Raw genomic sequence first — 22,001 nt, 5'->3', positions numbered from 1 at the left:
ACTTCAGCTCAGGTCATATTCTCACAGTTCTGTGGGTTTGAGCCCTACATCGGGCTCTGTGCTGACAGCCAGCTCAGAGCCTGGAGCCTGTTTCGGATTCTGTGTCTCCCTCTCTCTCTGACCCTCCCCTGCTCACGCTGTCTCTCTCTCTCAGAAATAAAACATTTAAAAAAAAATTTTAAATAGACACACTTTTGTATTTGCTGAATGTTTTTTCATTTACTCTAATACTTTCTATTCTTTGGGGATGTTAAAAATTGTAAAACATTCATTTCTAACTTTGTAAAAAAAAAAAATAGGTCTTACTATCTATCAAGTTGGTCTGACACCAAAATATGCTCTTTTTCTCAAAGGCGACTCCTGCAGATGGGTGTCTATAACTGCCAGCTCTTTAACAATCTGGGGCTCTGCTGCTTCTATGCCCAGCAGTATGATATGACTCTAACCTCATTTGAACGTGCCCTTGCTCTGGCTGAAAACGAAGAAGAGGCAGCTGATGTCTGGTACAACTTGGGACACGTGGCTGTGGTAGGTTATTTCCCTCTGATGTAATTTCCGGTGCAGGAAAGGTAGCCATACGTTAGTCTGAAGACATTTTCAGATACTGTCCATCCGGGTTTGGTTATGGTCTTAGGTAGCGATTTCTGAGGATCACCAGAACTCATTTTATTTTCTCAAGTTAAATCCTCTTACCTACAATTCACACTTGATCCTGATCGGTACTTGTTGCTTGGTAGCAGCAAAGACTTATGTGAGGAAAGAAGGGAGGAAGCGTATGGATCTGTGTGTGCCAATACATGCTTTTCTTGTCAAGGGCATCGGAGATACGAATTTGGCCCATCAGTGCTTCAGGCTCGCTCTGGTCAACAACAATAACCACGCCGAGGCCTATAACAACCTGGCCGTGCTGGAGATGCGGAAGGGCCACGTGGAGCAGGTCAGTGAACTACAGTGGCCCAGTGGATCATTTTTCTCCACAGAAAAGCCGTCAGGGGTAGACATCTTTACATGCCACAGTTTAAAAATGAGCTCTAGGGTCTCACTGGCTTGGATCTGAATCCCAGCCCTGTCACGTATTAGTGATATGACCTTGAACAAGTTACTTAACCTTTTTGTTTGTTTTCTTAACCTTCGGTTTTGTTAGGACAAATCTATACAGTCCCAAGTCTTCGCTATATTAGTGAACTGTGACACCATTGAGAGTCCCCCATCCACCAGCTGGGTGCTCATGCCAAAATCCTAGGAGCCACCCTTGAAAGCTCTCTGTTCCTGCCACCTCTCCCCCCCACCCCCCACCCATCATGTCTGCAAGCCCTGGCAGTGCTTTCTCCAGGTCACATCCCAGACCTCGCCACTTTTCTCCACCTCGGCCACCCTTCTCCAAACTGTGCTCTCCTGCCTGGACTCTACTACGAGAGTCACCTAGCTGGTCTTTGTCTCCACTTTTGTCAGTAAGTAATTGTACCCTGTAGCACATCCTCCTCACAACAGCTGAAGGGATTTTTCNAGTTGGTTAAGCATCCGACTCTTGATGTCAGCTCAGGTCTTGATCTCAGGGTTGTGAGTTCAAGCCCCGCGTTGGGCTCTGCACAGGGCATGGAACCTACTTAAAAAATAAATAAATAAATAAAAACAATAATGTTAAACTACTTTGCTCAGCATGCTCCAAATTCTTTCCTTTCCGCTTGGAATGATATGGATTCAAACCTTGGCCTCCAGGGCGCCGCATCACCTAGCTTCTGGCTCTTTCTCAGACCACATCTTCAGCTGCCTCTTCCTTCCCACCAACTTCCAGACTTCTGGGCACATCAGCTCCTCGCTGTTCTGCCTCCACGCTGTGCCTGTTCTTACTTTACAGCTTTTGGAATGTTCCTCTTTCAGAGCCTGCAGTGACTTTTTCTTTTTGTCACTTGAGTCTTAGCTTAATTGCCCTCCCTACAAAGGTCATCGCAGACACTGGTTTAAAGGAGGCCGAAGGCACTATCACATCTCCTATTCTTTCCTTCACAGGACTTGTTTTATCAGATATGTTCCTATGTATGTGATGTGGCTGGCAGCCCTGCGAACACAGGGGCCTGCTTTTTCTTCCAGCATCAAAAACAAATGTTCAGCATCAAAAACAGTGTCTGGCATGTGGTAGGTGCTGGGCCAGTATTTGTGAAATGAATGAACAGTCTAAAAAATGGGGTTAAAAACAGCACCTGGAGGCGTTTGGGGAGGCTTAGCCGATTATGCATGTAAAACACTTGGCATGACCGCATAGTATTGAGCACAATGCCTAAAAATTACATTATTATAAATAAAAGTTTACAAGGCTAAATACACTTATGCAGTATTAGTGATAATTAAGGGTAGGTAAGTATTGCATTCCAAATTAAAAAAAAAAAAATCTTACCAAGGTTTATTTTTTTCCAAAACTAGTTGCATGTCTCCTACCTTTCTTTTTTATGGCTTTGTCTGCCCTTTATTTATTTCTTTTTCTTTCATAGTTTATTTTCAAGTTGGTTTCCATATAACACCCAGTGCACATCCCCACAAGTGCCCTCCTCCATGCCCATCACCTCCCTTCCCTTCTCTCCCACCCCCATCAGCCCTCGGTTTGTTCTCAGTATTCAAGAGTGCATTCCAAACTTTAGAGATGAAGAAACAGGGACTCCAGGAAGGTAAGTGACAGCAAACACCGTGGCAGGAATGTTAACCTCCAATCTGGTCTCCTAACCACGGAGATAAACTTGTAACAAAACAAGGAAAGAAACATCCCTGGATGTTGCCTTTATCTCATCAGTTCCCCCAAATAAGACAGATTTGCATTTTATAAACAAAACCTAACTACAGATGACTCTTGAACAACACAGGATTAGGGGTGCTGACCCCCATGTAGTTGAAAATTCAAGTTTTGCTTTTGACCCTCCCTGAAAACCTAACTAAGAACCCACTGTTGACTAAGAAGTCTTACCAGGAACGTACACAGCCCACTAATACATATCTTGTATATTATATGTACTGTGTTATCTTATGTGTTATATGTACTAATATTTTGTATGTTACATGTATGTGGTCTACAGTAGAGCACGCTCGAGAAAAGAAAACGTGATTCAGAAAATCATGAGGGAGAAAACACACACAAATAGCACTGTGCTGTATTTATTGTGAAAAGCCACGTGCACGCGGACCCATGCAGTTCCAACCCATGTTGTTCCAGGGTCAACTGCACTCCAAATGGGAACTTGTCCTGCCACAGAACTTGACCTGTGTCCATACAAAGCAAGTGCTTTTGTGATTTTTCTCTGTCCTCATGTTGGTGATTTTCTTTGTTTCCTACTTATTACAGTTTCTCTAGTTTTCAACTGACTTGAAATGTTTTGGTGAAAGGTTTCATGCTACTAACCCCTATGTTATTATTTAAAAATATACACCGATTGAAAGAAAAAAAGCTAATCCTAAAACAAAAAAATATCAGTATCTACCATCCCATATGTTATTTTCCATTAAAAAAAAGATGCACAGATATGTCCACAGGTCATGGAGGGAGGTTTTGGGTTTAGCTACACGTCAGAGGATGTTCAGCAACGTGGAATGGGGAGTTTGTGGTCCTAACAATGAACATGTGAGCATCTCACATCTGTCAATGGGTCCCTGCAATGCATGATCATTTGAGCCTATAGGGGATGAAAAATGATGTGAATTTTGCTTTTTGAGTACATGAGAGAACAGAAAGCTTATCATTTTCAGTTGCATTCACCTGTTATCAAGAGGTCAGCAGTGTAATAAATGCTCATCATCATCCTCCAGCCCAGAACTTGGGGCTTAGAAATTAACTATGGTTTTTAAAATTGTTTTTGATGTAGCATCAGAGTACGAGTAATTAGAAGCCTAAGAAATCAATCAACAGCAATAAGCCTAGATTAATAAGACTTTCTTTTGCATTGAGAGGATTATATTTTGATTTGTTTGTCATATTGAAATATAAACTTTACAGAAACAATGGTTCTCTACTTATATCTACTCTTAATTATCTTCATATTTGAAGCAACTTTATTATTAATATAATTTTGGTAAGATAAATATTGTATTTCAGTAAGTCGGATTTCATGAGGAGGGTCATCTGTATTTATTACAGGATCATGTTTATTAAGGTCCTATCGTGGATAAGGACTGTTTTACAAAAAAAACCAAAAACATAATTACAAATATAGCGCTGATAGATGCTCATCCTTGGTTTTCTTTTCTTTCTTTTTTTAAATACAGGCAAGAGCACTGTTACAAACGGCCTCATCCTTAGCACCCCATATGTACGAGCCACATTTTAATTTTGCAACAGTCTCTGATAAGGTATTCTCTTTATCAGTTCCTCCTCTGATCTGTTTCTTTTTCTATCTTGGATTTTAAAATGCAGACAAGAAAATTCTAACATTTTGAAAAAAACAATTTTTTAAACACATACACATGTCTTTTTTCTTCAAGGGATAGTTTAATACACTGTAAAGAAATTTATCACTGGGGGAATAAACTTAATATTGTAGATTGCATTAGAGATTACAGAATTATTTTATTTTTAAAATATGACATTTAATCATGAAAAAATACTCATTAATGCCTGGTTGAGGAAGGATTTAGTAATTGGCTTTTATCACAAAGAAATCCTGTATATTATTATAGACGCCATCAAGTCGTCATTATTGCCATAAAGTTAGGGATGTGGGTAAAAGCTATTTTCGCTGTGAACAATGTGGGGAAAATACAGCTGTTAATACTGTGTTGCAAGTCAGTATCCAAGAGCTAAAAGGAGTGCCCTTTTCAATAACAAGAAAAACAGATAAAAGGAATCTAATAAATTTTGCTTAGAAACCTTTCTTTTTAACACGGAAGGAAGGTAAGTTTCAAGGATAAGGAAATGGCTAAAAATGTTTGCTGTGTAAAGACTCTTTATAGAGCAGAAGACATTATAAAAATGTCATTTTTTATAGCATGAACATGAGGCTATCCTCTCTTTCATTTCTGCTTTGGAAATAAGTATAAGTTGTCATTCATAAGCTGTCATTTTCTTTTTTAAAAAAATTTTTTTAATGTTTTATTTATTTCTGAGAGAGAGAGGGGCAGCATGAACAGGGGAGGGTCAGAGAGAGAGGGAGACACAGAATCCGAAGCAGACCCCAGGCTCTGAGCGAGCTGTCAGCAGAGAGCCCGATGCGGGGCTGGAACCTACGAACCATGAGATCATGACGTGAGCCGAAGTCAGATGCTTAACCGACTGAACCACTCAGGCGCCCCTCAGCTGCTCCAGCTTAAAAGAGCCCCCTGGAGTCACATGGCCATGGAAGGTCCAGAATTTGTAGCCAGCCCCCAACGAAGCCCTTGCATTTTCCACTGCACTGTGCTGCCACTTAGTTAAATCACAAAGGTTTGATACCTTCCTTTCCCTTCATCACATTTTAATAATCTATAACTCAAATGAGATACTTCTTTACACAAAAGGCTATGCTTTCCGTAAGAGAAAACAGTATGTTAAAAAGAAATGCTATGATATTTTAAAAAAAGAAACTCATGTTTTTGATATGCATTATAGGTTTCAAAAAAAAAAAAAAAGCCTACCAGATTTGAATTATCTAGGTTTTTTGTGTGTGTACACACACTAAAAAATTCTTGCTTTTTATAAATGTGTGCATGACTCCGGATCTATTCAGATGGAGCCAGATACTGCATGTGCTTTTGTTTGCAACTGGATGTTCACACAAAAGGTTACTGAAAATCAGAGACAACTGATAACTTAAAAACTTCTAAAACCCCCAAATTACTAGCACCCTGTAAAACTTCCCTGAACATGTTATAGTATCTTTTTTTAAAGTTTATTTATTTCTTTTGAGAGAGAGGGAGGGAGGGAGGGAGAGAGAGAGAGAGAGAGAGAATGCATGTGCACATGGGGGAGGGGCAGAGAGAGAAGGAGAGAGAGAGAATCCCAAGCAGGCTCCATGCCATGAGTGCAGAGGCCAAGGCGGAGCTCCAGCCCACCAACTGTGAGATCATGAGCTAAGCAAAAATCAAGAGTCCCACGCTTAACTGACTGAGCCACCCTAGTGCCCATTATTGTATCTTCTACACAATAGTTTTTACTTGAATTTTCTGTCTAAAATGCCCTAGGGGTGCCTTGGTAGCTCAGTGGGTTAAGTGTCCAACTCTTGATTTCAGCTCAGGTCATGATCTCACAGTTTGTGAGTTCCAGCACCCACCAGGCTCTGTGCTGATGATGTGGAGCCTGCTTGCAATTCTTTCTCCCTCTCCCTCTGCCCCTCCCCTGCTCACACGGTATCTGTCTCTCTGAAAAGAAATAAATTTTAAAAAAAGATAATGCCCTAACCAAAATATGTCTTTTTGGCACATTATAAATCATTGTCCTAAGGCATTGTGAAACGATAGAGAGCTGGTGTTGTAGTATGCAAATGTTAGTTTATTTTTATAACACTATCTGTGAAGGGAAATGAAAACACAGATTTATGAATTCATAACTAGACAGCTGTAGTGGAGCAGAATTTATATAATTGGTTATTTTATATTTCTCCTATCTTACAAGACTGAATTGTAATCTAGGTGAAAGGATTCTAAAATCAAATTAGCATAATCAAGCAATTTACCCTTAAGAACCCTTTGATTTTCTACAGTGTACAGATAGTATATCTTTTTTTTTGACATTCTTACTCATTTTTTTCTGGTCTTATTCTGGTATTTCTTACAGATCGGCGATCTCCAGAGAAGCTATGTTGCTGCTCAGAAGTCTGAAGCAGCATTTCCAGATCATGTGGATACCCAACATTTAATTAAACAGCTAAAGCAGCACTTTGCTATGCTTTGATTGTCCCTGAGACCAAGTATATTCTTACGATGGGGCATTGTGCAAGGGAAAAAGCAGTGTGCTCATATGTACAGGATCCATAAACCGGTGCTCGCTCTTTGTGAAGATGACATAAGGGAGTTCACACAAGAATGCGTAATGGAAACTATATAATAATAACTTTCTAAGACAGGATTTACTATTTGTAAGTAGACCATGAAAACATTTCCCACATTATATGGTACATGTTTGTCATGTTTATAAAACATTTTCATGAATTTCCTCACATTTTTATAAATGCACATTTTTAATGTCCTTAAGCTGGCCATTAGCTAGCATGTAGCTTTAGAGGTCCAAAATCTGCCATAAAAATTCCACTTTTATGGCTGAAAGTGTGTATATATATTCCAATTAGAGACTTTACTTAGAGCTTAAAATTGTATTTAAAACTATTTATCAAATGCTTTGTAAGACACTATACATTTTCTTATGTATTATGCTTTAAAATAAATCAGTGTGTAAAACACCATCATTCTGTCATTTTCCATGATTTTTTATTTTAGGCATCTCAGATAAAACAAGTTTTTCCAAAGTCCAATAATCTTAGAAATCAAGTCATTATTTTCATTTTACTTGAAATGATGTACCACCAATTTTGTATTTTCCTGAGAAGCTATTTATGGGGATATCACACTGTCAATATGAGGGTATCAGGATTAGAAATGGAGTCACAGGCCCGGAATCCCATGGGTGGTCTGACCCAAGAGGGTTAGGCTGTATCCCAGGACTGTGTATTGCAAAATCCTGCACAGGCTCTTGAACTGGTCTCTCTCACGTTAGGTGGAATGCTTATTACTGTGTTCACACAGGAAATGTGTCAAAGGGACAAAGCCACCCAAGTTTGTAGTTTGGACTTTGGGACCCATCCGTGTGATTTTTCAAAAAGTTTTTAATCCCTGCTTTGTCAAAGATTAGTTTGTACGTATAGGAGGATTAGGAGGAGCTTAATGGAGGACGATGTGGGAGAAGAAGGGAAAAATAGTTGCGGAGAGGGAGGGAGGCAAACCATGAGAGACTCTTGAATGCTGAGAACAAACTGAGGGCAGGTGGGGGTGAGGGGATGGGGGGAGCTGGGCATGGAGGAGGGCACTTGTGGGGATGAGCACTGGGAGTTATATGGAAACCAATTTGACAATAAACTATTTGTAAAAAAAATAAATAAATAAAATGTTAAGAACTATAAAAAAAACAATTTTTTAAACAATAAATAAATACTTCAATGATTCTGAAAAAAAAAAGTTTTTAATCCCATGAAAACTAGTTTACAGATACTTATTTGTTTCTGTTCAGACTTGTAGGATTACTTAGCTGACAGAACAAAAAGATGTGAATTCGAGGCATTATGGAGTCTGAGAGCCTGGGAGTTTTAGGGAAGACGTAGATGAATTTTGGTGGCATAGATGAAGGAAGCAAAGCCCAGAGTCACACTGTGGGTTGGTGGTGCGGCCACGACTAGAACCCAAGATTTCATTCTTGTGCTTTTACTTGTCTTGGTTCCCTAGGATATATGCTAGTGCTTGTTTCTTAGCTCATGAGAAGTTCCTCAAGCACGATCACATATCTTAATACTGGATTCAGTATCTAGGCTCAAATCTTATAGCATGAATCATTTTCTTAGTTAATCAAAAATAAGAGCTAATCATAACGTCTTCTACTTACCTAGGATGGGTTGTATGGACCGAGACCTGTTCTGAGTACTTGATGTGGATTAATCCTTTCCTTCCCACTGCAGTCCTAGAAGGTGCTGTTATTCCCATTTTACTTATCAGAAAAATGAGGCATAGAGAAGTCAAGTAACATGTCCGGGGTTATAAAGCTAATAAGCGACAGAGCTGCGATTCAAATGCAGGCAGCAGGGCCCTTGAGGATGTGCTCTTACCCCTTATGTGAAATCACCTAGTGTTTCTTCTAAAAATAAAGCTACTACAGTTTTTTAAGTTTATTTATTTTGAAAGGGGGAGAGAGAGAAAGACAGCGTCCGCATGCACACAAGTGTGAGTGAGGGAGAGGTAGAGGGAGGGAGAGACAGAATCCCAAGCAGGCTCCATACTGTCAGTGAAAGCCCAACATGGGGCTCAAACTCAAACTGTGAGATCATGATGCTCAACCCACTGAGCCATCCAGGTGGCCCTAAAGCTACTACCATTTAGAATGAATGTTACCTGCATTAATAAAGTTGTATGATAAGTGAATATTAACAGCAAAAAATAAATGAGTATTATTCCTAAGGTAATACGAAGATATTTTTGTCTTGAATGTATGTTAATTCAATGTGAATGGCAATGTAAAGAATGAGTCAGGATGGCTCCAGGCAGAATGATGGCATTAAGAGCACTGTGCGTCAGGAGCTACATATATCTTTGCAACAAAAATTATTTCTAGACCGCATAACTGACTTCTGTGCTAACATTTTTAAAAAATGTTTATTTATTTTTGAGAGAGAGTGCGCACGTGCACGTGAGCATGGGGGAGGGGCAGAGAGAGGGAGACACAGACTCTGAAGCAGGCTCTAGGCTCTGAGCTGTCAGCACAGAGCCCAACATGGGGCTCGACCACATGAACCATGAGATTGTGACCTGAGCTGATGTCAGACACGTAACCAACTGAGTCACCCAGACACCCCAACTATAATCAATTTTAAAAGACCTGTACACTGGAACCATAGAGAAAAGAAAGAAAACCATAAGACACTCATGAAAAACATTGAAGACTTATAAGACATTGCAAGACACTGAAGAATTATAACATTTTTCACAATCCTAAAATTTGTATGGAACTACAAAAAAAATCACAAAGCTAAATCAATCTTGAGAAAGAATAACAAAACTGGAGGTGTCGCACATCCTGATTGCAAACTATATTACAAAGCTATAATCAAAACAGTATGGTGTTGGCATAAAAACATATATACAGATCAATGGAAAAGAACAAAGAGCCTAGGAATAACCCACACATATATGATCAGTTTAAGACAAAGAAGCCGAGTATGTGCAATGGGAAAAGGACAGTTTCTTCAATAAATGGGGTTAGGAATACTGGACAGTCACATGCATGAATGAAACATGCATGCTATCATACCCCAGGCAAAAAAATCAAGTCCAAACAAAATAAGAACTTGAATATAATATCTGAAGCCATAAAACTCCTAGAAGGAAACAGGTGGTAAACTTGTTGACACTGGTTTTGACAAATTTTTGGATTGGACACCAAAAGCATAGGCAACGAAAACAAAAATAAACCAGGACTATATCAGACTAAAAACCTTCTGCACGACAAAGAAAACCATCAACAAAACAAAAAAGCAACATACCAAAAGGAGAAAACATTTGAGAATCATGTATCTAATAAGGGGTTAATATCCAAAATACAGAAAGAATTCATATATCACAATAGCAAATAAAATCTTACTTTAAAAATGGGCAAAGGATCTGAATAGACATTTTTGTCCAAAGACACACAGGTGGCCAACAGACACATGAAAAGGTATTCAACGCCACTAACCATCATGGAAATGTGAATCAAATCCACAATAAGATATCACCCCATACCTGTTAGAATGGCTACTATCAAATTACAAGAAATAAGTGTTGATGAGAATGTGAAGAAAAGGGAACCCTTGTCCATTGTTGGTGGGAGTGTAAATCGGTGCAGCCCCTCTGGAAAATAGTATGGAGGTTGCTAAAAGAATGAAAAACAGTAGTCCTATGATCCAGTAGTTCACTTCTGGATATTTATCTGAAGGAAGCAAAAATAACAACTCGAAAAGGGATCTGTATTCCCATGTTCACTGCAGCATTATTTATAATAGCCAAGATATGGAAGCTACATAAGTGTTCACTGAATGGATAAAGAAAATGTGGCATATGTGTATAATAGAACATTATTCAGCTTTTAAAAAGAAGGAAATCCTGATATTTGCAACAACACAGATGAGCCTTGAGTGAATTATGCTAGGTGAAATAAGTCAGAGAAAGACAAATACCATATGGTATCATTTATATATGGAATCTTACCCATCCCTCCAAAAAAAAACCCTGAACCCATAGGTTAAGAAAAACAGATTGGAGGGTTATCAGAAATGGGGATGGAAGGTGGGCAAAGTGGGTGAAGGTGATCAAAAGGTACAAACTTCCAATTATAAAATAATTATAAGGGGATATAATGTACAGCATGGTGACTATAGTTAATAATGCNCCCCCCTCCCCCCACATCCATCAGTCCTCAGTTTTTGTCAGCATTCAAGAGTCCAAGAGAGTGCATCTTAAAGTCTTCACTGAAAACAAATTGTTACTATGTGAGGTGCTAAATGTTAACTCCCTATTGCGGTGATCATTTTGCAATATACGCATACATCGGATCATCATGTTGTATGCCTGAAACTAACATGTTCTATGTCAGTAATATCTCAATTAAAAATTTAAAAAACTTAATGGAAGTTTTAATGTTTCAGATCATGAGATGATGACGTTTTGCACGTTAAAAGGCTATCCTACCAGATCAGACACTCTTATAAATTTTTCCTGTAGGAATTCGTTACTCTTGCTACTTTTATATCTAAGAGCTACCCACTGCATTGGATTTTGACTTATGCTTTCTCTTTTCTGAGGAAAACAAGCGTAGATAAAACCCAGGTGCAAGAATTTTGGGGGGCATTGGCAGAGTAAATAAAGGAGAAGTTACAAAAGCACATTTTCTTCCGATGAAAAGGCTTTCAGAGTTATGTGTTGGCTATGGAATCTCTAGGCAAGTTATTAATTTTCAAAAATTTCAAGAAATATATATACATAGCACTTAAAGACAAATAGAGTTTGTTAGAAATTGAACTCTCTCAACTATTTGCGTCCTCTCAGTATCAGGTTCAAACCTACTTTGAATTCTATACTTTTCACGCCTTCCCTTTATGCCACCTGTACTATTTAGCCAAACATAATTATTAGTTTTCAGCATATTTAGTGCATTTGAGGTTTGGGGGTGTGGTTTTCTCTCAGCCTTGAATACTCCTAACCTCAGTACCTGTGTGTCTGAGGCTTAGGACGCCTTCAGATCCAGCTCCCTCAGGCAGTGCGCCCTAGTTGGGTGGAATAAATATCTCCTACCTCAGAAATCCCACGGTAGTGGGTTTGTACCACGCGGGTAACAAAGGAAGGCAGAAAAGAGAAGAAAGGGAACAGAGAAGGGATGACACAAACTACAAACAAACAGTATCATAGATTTAAACTTAACCATATCAATAATTGTATTAAATATAAATGGCCGTCATAACGAGCCCACAACAGACCGGGTGACTTAAACAATAGAAATTAATTTTCTTACAGTTCTGGAGCCCAAGAAGTCCAAGATCAAGGTGCCGGCCAATTCCGTTCCTGGTGACAGCTTTCCTCCAGGCTTGGGAGTGGCTGCCGTCTCCCTGTGTCCTCACATGGCAGAGAGAAAGAGAGTTCCAGTGCGTCCTTCTCTTTTTACAAGGGTACCGGCTGTATTGAATTAAGGCCCCACCCTTATGAGCTTGTTTAACTTTAATTACCTCCTTAAAGCCCTCTCTTGAAGGTAGGCCTGTCAGGGGTTAAATTTGGGAGGGTATAATTCAGTCCATAGCATGGTCTAAATTAAATGCAATTTTCTCCAGTTAAAAGGCAGAGATTTTCAGAGTTGGACAATCTACCTGCAAAATCACAAAATCTACTATCTACAAAAACCACACATTAAAATGTAAAGACATGAGTAGGTTACAAGTATAAGAAAATATACACCATACTATATTCATGTCAGGCAACGTAGTATTGTGAGAAGTCAGAGGAGAGAGAGGCTAGGGAGAGGTCTTCCAGTGAATACTGGTAGGCAAATATATTTGGGGGCCACTAGAATGTAAATTTGTCTGGATGGGAATTGGGCAGTTGCAGTAGGAGGAGGCTGGGCAGGAGAGCAAAATTTGGAGGCATAGAAAGAAGTGGAACATTGCAGGTTTTGATTCCCTAGTTAAAGGAGTGCAAATTGAACCTGAGTTCAGGCTGAAGGGGAGGCAGGTGTTTTGTAAGAGTTGATCTGGAGGCAATGCTTGGGACCAGTTGGAGAAGATAAAATAAGACAGAGATTTTAAATGAACTTTTCCAGGAAGGGTGTGAAAATGGATTTATTTATACTAGATAATAAATAAAAATTTCTCAACTGCACAGTCCATGCATCTGATCAGACAGTGTACACCATACTTCTGCTTGGTTTCACCCTTTTCTCTTTCCCATTTGTACTCAAAAGCATAAAAATTTGCCTAGAGAGTCCCAACTTGTGAAAGGAACACAATGTCACAGATGGTGCTTCCCTAATCACGATTTGCAACAAATAGTTTTCTTAACAAGATTGCAGTCTTTTTTTTTTTTTAAACAAATTCTGGGATACTAGTTATGTGATATTTCGTATTTCATGACATGGGAATTTGGGGAAAATAAAAGCAGTAATACTTACCCCAGGCTACAGTTTTTTTTCATTATAATATTTGTTATAACATTAGAATTAGAGTCTAGGGCTCTTGAATGCTGACAAAAACTGAGGACTGATGGATGTTGGGGGGGGAGGAGGGATGGGCATGGAGGAGGGCACTTGTGGGGATGAGCACTGAGTGTTATGTGGAAACTAATTTGACAATAAACTATTTGTAAAAAAAAAAAAAAGAATTAGAGTCTAGGGGGAGGCTGTGGTTAGTCTGATGTATCTTAAGTTTGAGAACCAATTTGCTAGGTGGTTTCTAAGAGCAGCTTTACCTTTATATTCCTCAAAAGACACAAACTTTTGCTTATCTGGGTGGCTCAGTTAAGTGACCAACTCCTGATTTTGGCTCAGGTCATGATCTCTCAGTCATAAGATCGAGTCTCATCTCTGGCTATGCATAGAGCCTGCTTAAGTTTCTCTTTCTACCCTCTCTCTCTCCCCAAACTGTATTCTCTCTCTCTCTCTCTCTCTCTCTCTCTCTCTCTCTCAAAAAAGCACAAACTATTGAAGCACCTTCAAGAAGAAGTTGATAATCCAAAAAGCCTTATAGCTATTAAATAATCCACATAGGGGTGCCTGGGTGGCTCAGTTGGTTGAGCCTCTGACTTCAGCTTAGGTCATGATCTCATGGTTGGTGGGTTCAAGCCTTACATTGGGCTCTGTGCTCACAGCTCAATACCTGGAGCCTGCTTTGGATTCTGTGTTTCCTTCTCTCTCTGCCCTTCCCCTGCTCACACTCTCTCTCTCAAAAATAAATACACATTAAAAAAAAAAAGAATCTACCTATTACTACCACTCAAATGGAAGTAAAGCTCCCATGGGAAGGGTCCCAGCTTCCTTTAGAGAGGGGGCTTCAAACTGAAGGACCCAGACTACCTTTTGAGACCCTCATGAAATAGTTATGAACAGAGGTGGGGAGAGAGGACATCATAATAATAGGTAATTACTATGTATTAAGTGCCCACTGCTTGTAATCTTTACAACTCTCCAAGTTAACTGTCATGATTCCTATTTTCCTGGCGATAACCTCAGAGGGATTACATACTGTGCCCAAGGGCACTGGATAGCACAAGACAGAGCTGGGAATCTCAGCCTCTTGGTGTGCCGGCTCCTTTCAGCCAGTTAAGAACAGATAAGTTAGCAAAAGTAAAAGACAAGGTGGCAGCTCTCCACGAACATGATAAATATCAGGATGTGACACAACAAATGGTCCACACGCAATGAGAGACTTCCATCAGATGGTACCTTGATATTTCCATGAGTTCTATGAGTCACAATGTGCTTTCATGATCTTCTCTGACACTCTCAGCAAACCTGTGGGGCCAGCAGTTGGGATCCCCATCTTACAGAGGACAAACACAAAGTTCAGAGACAAAAAAATGCACCCCCCCCCCTTAGACACACAGCTGAGTAGACACAGATTGAGGACTTAAATACCTCTACTCCCCACTATACCAGTACATTTCCATTTTCCCAACCATGCAGCCTACTAATAGTGTAGACACTAACTGAAAAGCAAAGCTGAATGTATTAAACTTCCCAGGCTAGGGAGTCCTGTGACTGGAAGTCGTCACCTCAAACAGCGTTGAGAGCGTCTTAGTTACATTACACCGAATAAGCATAGAAGATGTTCACTCGTTCAAAAGGAAGCAGGAGAAAATCCCAATGGCTGTAACAGAGACAATATGCATTACATCCCCTCCATTCTGACCTGCCAGGGTTATAGAGCGCTTATTTTGGTTTTATGGCCCCTTTATAATGGATTTCCAATCAGAGAACCATTTCTCAGGAACCTCCACTGAAAAGAACATGTGTTCTCAGAGCCGTACTGTGGTCTTGACACTGATTTCCCAGGACAAAGCTCCGTAGTTTCATATCCTTGAAGATTTTCAGCAAGCAGCTTTTCCAAGTGCTCGGTGACATCCTCCAATAGGGGCAGGCGGGATGGCAGAGCTGAGAAAGTCTTAGTCTAGGTCACCCCAAGAGTCCATGGTGAGCACGACATTTGAAGCTGGAGCCTTCTGGTTCATTGTCTTTAAAATAGCTCTGTGGATCATGCAACTAACTCGAAAGCATATCTGTATTTCTTTTACGACAAAAATAATATATCCCTCACATCTTTACACAAAGTAGCTGTTCAGGGACGAAGGTCTATAATTTAGCCTGTGGTTCCCTCAGCAGGACCCACACCATCCTTCTATTTTCTCAGCTCGAGGGAGAAGAATTAAGCAGGTGAAGTTTGCCTTGTTTAGTGCCTTCCTCCCCTCCCTTGCCCCTCTGACTCACCTCCTTTCCCAGTACTGAGGTCTCGGGGCCCTGCCCTGCCCTGCCCTGCCTGCAGCATCTCCCACTCTGGATCTCTGTGGCCCTTCACCAGCATTTGCCGGTTCCGCCTTCTTCCCTCAAGGTGATGCCAGATTTCTCTTTAATGTTGGAGGTTTATGTGTTTCTCCCTCTTAAGTAAAACACATGTAATTTCACATGGGATTTTAGGCACCATGGCGGAAGTACCCGAGATATACTTGGGGGGCAAGAGGAGCTCCATGGCATCCTTAAGCTCATACTGTAAAAGCAGCCACTTTGGCTGGGGCATTCCTCTTGCCGATTCCCAAACCGTGAGTGTGGCTGGTGAAGTCATCACAGCGAAGAGCCAGAAAGGTTTAGGTCCCATTTATTCAAATAGTTTTTCTGGGCTTTGATCATGGTATGCTTGGAGCTGTACTCAGTGGAGTTTAATTTTCAAATGTGATACAGGAATTTGACAACAATGACAGAAGGATTCAAAGGAAGGTTGACTGAAGCCCATGATGGTCTCCAGGTTCCTAGGAGACCAGAAAATGGTGGCTGTACTTGGTTTATCCTTCAGGTCAACCATTGCTCATTGAGATCCAAATCTGTTTCTAGCACATCCTGTTAAAATTCTCAGGGCCTACTCTCTCATGAATAAAAGTGTTAATTACATTTTCAAAGCTGTAAACTCAACACAATGTGTTTGGAAGGGGGTGGGAGGATGAATAAGTGTTTCAAGACACTTTTTGTGCTGGCTTTGTTCACACATCCATTTCTGCCCACATGGTGCCACACACATTACACCTTTGAGGTTCTGTGGGGTATTTTCTTGATGTGTGTGTGTGTGTGGGGGGGTATATATATGGTGGAAGGGACTGTATTCTTTTTTTTAAATTGCAAATTAATCTGAAGATCCTAAAAGTTGCTATGTAGATACCATTTGGGAAATCAGTATCTTCTATTTGCTTTAATACAGAAACAATCTTTATAGTCATGGGGCCTTATGTAAGCTGCATCTATCAACCACATGAATAGACATATTTTTATGGTGTCAGCAGAACCTGTGATCTCTCTTGGACATATCTGCTCCCTATCTGCAGACAGGGTTTAAATAACATGTCCCCATCCTTCCCAGCCCTGGCTGGGAGCAGAATAGCAAATTCCTTGGCCAGGCAGACTAGTCTGGCTTTCTCACATGGTGGTGGCACTAGAATTGAAAGGCAGAGAGGAGATGAGGTGTCTCTGGAGGGGAGTCAGCGAAGATTCCCTTTAGCTTCTTCCTACTGATTTGGAAGTTTTGAAAGCTCTTGTGTCTTTTTAGCAGTTATTCTTAATACTTAGAGGCATCCTCAGTTGAAGTCTCTATTTAATGTTTCCAGCCTTTGCCTGTGTAATTTGAAACCCTCCAGTCTTAACATGGTAACCTCTAGCTCAGTGCTCCACTCCTGAGCCAGTGCACGCCATCTTTTCGGTCTTTCTCTTGACCCGCACCAACCCTCATAATGGTCCAAGCCTTTGTTGACCTGCAATGTCATGGCACAAAATCTAGAACCATGTTGTCTTATCTTAATATGCTTTTATTTGGGGGGGGGGTGTCCCACGGTGCAGGAAGACGTCCCAAATCAAACTCTCAGCAAGGCCGTGCTGCCTCTGAAGACTTCTTCCTCAAAGGCGGGCAATCCTTGGCATTCCTTGGCTGGTAGCTGTGTCACTGCAGACTCCACCTTCACTGTCACGTGGTTTCCTTCCCTGCATGTCTGCATGTGTCCTCTCCTTTGCAATAAGGACATCAGTAATTGGATTTAGGACCCACTGTAATGCAACATCTTAACCAATTACCTTTGCAAAGACATAGGCCATATTCTGAGGTTCTAGGTGGACATGAATATTTGGAAGACACTAGTCATCCCACTACAGGGGATGATGTGCACAGGGTGTAATTGTCTAATTCTCTGAATGAAGTCTGTCATTTACCATCACCTTTACTGGGGCCAGCCTTCTCTGGAAGGGGATTTTCAGGTAATCTTGAGAGCAAACGTCTTTTTTTTTTTTTTTTTTTTTAATAGTTTATTGTCAAATTAGTTTCCACATAACACTCAGTGCTCATCCCCACAAGTGTCCTCCTCCATGCCCATCCCCCCTCCCCCCACATCCATCAGTCCTCAGTTTTTGTCAGCATTCAAGAGTCTCTCATGGTTTGCTTCTCTCCCTTTCCCCCACCATTTCCACTTTTCTTCTCCCCCTTGTTCCTCCGTCAAGTTCCTCCTAATCCTCCTATACGTGCAAACATATGATATTTGTCCTTCTCTGCCTGACTTATTTCGCTCAGCATAACACCCTCAAGGTCCATCCATGTTGCTACACATGGCCAGATTTCATTGTTTCTCATTGCCATGTAGAGCAAACGTCTTGATAGGTTATGGAGGGTAGAATGCTGCTCTGAGTACAGTGGGTCATGATGGGGAAGTGTGCTAATAAAAGAGAGACTGAGGTTCCTTTCTGCAAATTGGAAAAGCACCAGCTGCACACCCTGCAGGGCCTGGAAAAATGAACCTCCTCCTCACCCTCTTTTTTGTGTTCTTGTTAAAGGGCTCTGACTCACAGGAAAAATACACAGGCAGCCAGGGGCCATGTTTACACTGAAGTCCACATGGGAGTAACAGAAGCCTGCTGGGAGGAATTAGGGCTATTATGTGCGTGGCAGAATCGGTGTGAACTGGGGCAGGAATGGCTAGCAGGTGAAGGGACATTAGCAGACAGTGGGGAAAGGTTTGTCTTGGGAAAAATATGTAGACGGCAGTTATCTATTTATTCCACAAACCCTTACTATGCCAGGCACTGTAATATATTGTATTGCTTCTTCAGTAAAACTCAAATACAAAGTATAGGCGTATTTCCTATGGTGAAATCCTCCAAACGTGTGGAAAAGCTCATCTGAAGATGACACAGCTTTGCTTTAAGCTGAGTTAACCAAAGCATAGGATGTTGATATAAAATAACTAGGCATTGGGCTCAGAGTTAAATGGGAAATGTCAGAGTTTGTATGAGGCTCCAAAAGGCAGATGAAATCAACATGAAGTACAGAGCAGATGCTGCTGAAATCTACAAACCTAAGATGATTCCTTAGCTTTATGGAAAAGCCTAGAAAAAAGAAACCATGAACTTTATCATAGATTCAGGAAGATGTGTTGCCTTTTGAGTTTGTGTAAACAATTGCTAAAAGGAAAATGTTGAAACATCTTCCTCTAAAACAACTTTGCACATATACGTTAATGATGTGCTTCTCAGCTGCATCATTTCTTTTACTTTTTTTTTTCTTTTTTCTTTTCTTTGACTTTAAAAGTGGGAATTTTGAGACAGGCTCTGGAAGCTTATAGAGGATATGGGATTTCCTTCTCTTTATGGGCACCTAATAAATGCAATCATTCATTCAGACATGTTTTTGGAGTGACCACCAGGAGCCAGGCACTAGTTGCTTGTGGAGTCATAGCATTTGGGAGCCAGAAGAGCTTGCACAAGGTGTTTGATCTTTCCCCTTCATGTCTCAGATGAGGACACTGTTCAGGATGTTGAAAGGCCTGGTTCAACACCACCACTGCCAGAGGAACCAGGTTTTCTGAGCCATGTTGAATGCTTCTGTGCAAGGCCACTGCTATGGACCTAATGTTTGTGCTCCCCACCAAATTCATCTGCGGAAGTCCTAACCACCCAGGGATGGTATTGGGAGGTGGGGCCTCTGGGAGGTGGTCAGATTTCAATGAGGTCATGAGGATGACAAAATCAAGAGAGACAACACACACTCTCTCTCTCTCAGCCATGTGAACACACAATGATAAGGCACAGTTATGTGAGCCAGGAGGAGGCACCTCACCAGTAATGGAATCTGCTGGCACCTTAAATTTGGACTTCTCCATCTCAAGAACTGTAAGAAATAAATATCTGTTCTTTAAGCCACCAAGTGCATGGTATTTTGTTACAGCAGTAGAGCGAAGGCAGCCTTATTATCCCTTACTATTATCGTGATTATTATTTTGCTAAAGTTATGGTATCAGCTTGTTTTTCCATTATTTCAAACAACTCCCTCCATCGGACCCCATTCTCAAAAGCAAAACAAAACAAGCAGAAAAGCAAAACAGAGTTTGAAATATATATTTGTAGAAGTCAAATCCAAATAATGAAAAATGATGAAACAACAAACAACTAAATAAAACCTAAACGACAAAGACACTTGAATTCAAGTGAACCTATTTGAAGTTATCATCAGTATGATAAAACTCCAGTGCAATGCTACAATCTGGGTGTGCTGCGAATTTTGCCCAGGTGTGACAATCAAAATCTGTGAGTGCAAATAATAAGAATGGAGCATCTCTAAAGGCTTTTCCAAACTAAAATTCCATGATCCATTTTTTTTCCTTTTGAAGCCCATAATTTTGTTCATTTGGTATAACTGACACACAAGTTTGCTCTTTTTCAAGGGATAATTAGCAAAAGATTTGATTAAATTCCAACAATTAATTCAATTCCATCCACTGTTCTGCAGCCCAATATAACCATAGATGTAATGATTTTAGGTCTTTCACACCAAAATTTGTGTGTATATACCCTTAAGGCAAAGCAACAAAAGTTCCCACTAAACTTATGTGACTTCTTATCACAACAGTGTTGGAGCCTTGAAAATATAAAATCCATTTTTTATGCAATCTCAACATCAAGCTAGGAGATCAGGCTCTCCTTTTATATGAGAATGGGAATCTTCTCTACCAAATCATTATGATAAGGTTTGTGAAATAGTAATGTCTATTTTAATAAGAACCAATCCAGAATTAAGTTTTCTTTGCCTGCCTGTGCTTATGTTTGACATTCAGGGGTTAGTTATTTTGTATCAGGTACTCACTCATAGGCACACCAGATATCCCCTGCATAAGGGAAATATGATAAGAAAACTGAGGGCTTGGAAGTAGCTCCAGAGCACATACTTAGGTAGCTGACCCTACTGTCACCATGTTTTCCTACCCCAAAGTCCGCTGAGACTCATTAGCATGTCACCAAACCTGTACTAGTACAGCTTAACCTTTCTCATGTGGAAAACTTTTGAGTGTGCTGTGTTTCTTATAATGTTGTATGAAGACCATCTGAATGAGAATCTCCTCGGGAAGGGTGGGTTTTTTTTTTTTTATGTTTATTCAGTTTTGAGAGTGAGAGTGTGTGAGCAGGGGAGGGGCGGGGGGGGTGGGGGACAGAGGTTCTGAAGCAGGCTCTGCGCTAACAGCACAGAGCCCGATGCGGTGCCTGAACCCACAAACCATGAGATCATGACCTGAGCTGAAGTCAGGTTCTCAACTGACTGAGCCACCCAGGCACTCTGGGAAGGGTGTCCTTTTTAAAAACACAAATTGCTAGGCCCTATATCCATCCCTACTAAATAAGATCGTAGGGAAGGATCCCAGGCATAAACATCATAGACATGTTCTTGGGTTGATGCTTAGGCTTATTAAGGCATTAGAACTGTTTTTAGAAAGGACATTGATTCATAGGTGAGTAATCACCATAGCAACCTAGGAACCCATCACCTGAACTGTATTCCCCATGATGTCATGTTTACTGTCTTCTGCTTTAAATGATAGATCAGAGAGAAATAAAACCCACGAGAATCTGGGCAAGTCATCACTTATTCATTAACACAACTCCATGTCCAGAAACAGCCTAACATGACAACTTTTCTATCTTGGTTATGGTCCCCTCCAGACAACAGAATGACAGGGTCGTGGATCCCCTTCAACAGACCAGAGATGTGCTTGCTCCAGAGTGGCCTCTTCAGGGACACATCGTCATTCTGCCAGCCTTGCCAACGTGCGACATGGCAGGGTGACCCTCTAGGGTACTGCTGTGTGCTAATTCTATCCCAATCCCTCACCTCATCAAGTGCAAGGATCCATGAATCAGACAACAAATCAGAGGTGGAAATAAAAAGGCATTCAGAATAATTTTAGGAAGAGACAGGATGGGCCACTTTTAGAACTCCAGTGCCAAACTATGAGAAAAGAGGAGAAGAAGATAGAGAATATGAATTTTCCATCTTCCATTTTCTGAGCTGGTCTGCAATTCCCTCCTGATAAAGCAGTTTGAATAAAGCTCAGGTGATGGGCCTTTGGTTGCCATGGCAATTACTCAGCTGTGTGCAGCCACCTAATGCGTCTCTAATTTTCCTACAGAAGTGCACCCAAGGTCAGCAGAGAACACACAATGCCGGTCCCAGACTTCTGGGGACAAAGTTGGGCTCTGCCTGGCACATGACCAAAATGTCTTTGAAATTCATGCCATTCCTTAAACTATTAGTGATCGT

At 40.7% G+C, this 22,001-nt stretch overlaps 1 protein-coding gene across 1 annotated transcript in view; it reads left to right on the top strand.

Annotated features, from left to right (window-relative positions):
- The window catches only part of TTC8 (tetratricopeptide repeat domain 8), a 39,225-nt gene extending 31,929 nt beyond the window's left edge, over positions 1-7,296 (top strand). Inside the window, exons 10-13 of the mRNA XM_077780879.1 lie at positions 354-528; positions 815-937; positions 4,249-4,332; positions 6,731-7,296. Of these exons, the coding sequence (XP_077637005.1) occupies positions 354-528; positions 815-937; positions 4,249-4,332; positions 6,731-6,847 (499 nt within the window). The 3' untranslated portion in view covers positions 6,848-7,296. The remainder of the gene's footprint in view (positions 1-353; positions 529-814; positions 938-4,248; positions 4,333-6,730) is intronic.
- Positions 7,297-22,001: the final 14,705 nt, after the last annotated feature.

This window comes from Crocuta crocuta, unplaced genomic scaffold (genome assembly GCF_008692635.1).
Source record: "Crocuta crocuta isolate KB4526 unplaced genomic scaffold, BGI_CrCroc_1.0 scaffold299, whole genome shotgun sequence".
NCBI classification, from domain to species: domain Eukaryota; kingdom Metazoa; phylum Chordata; class Mammalia; order Carnivora; family Hyaenidae; genus Crocuta; species Crocuta crocuta.
This window is presented reverse-complemented; position numbering and strand designations above follow the sequence as displayed.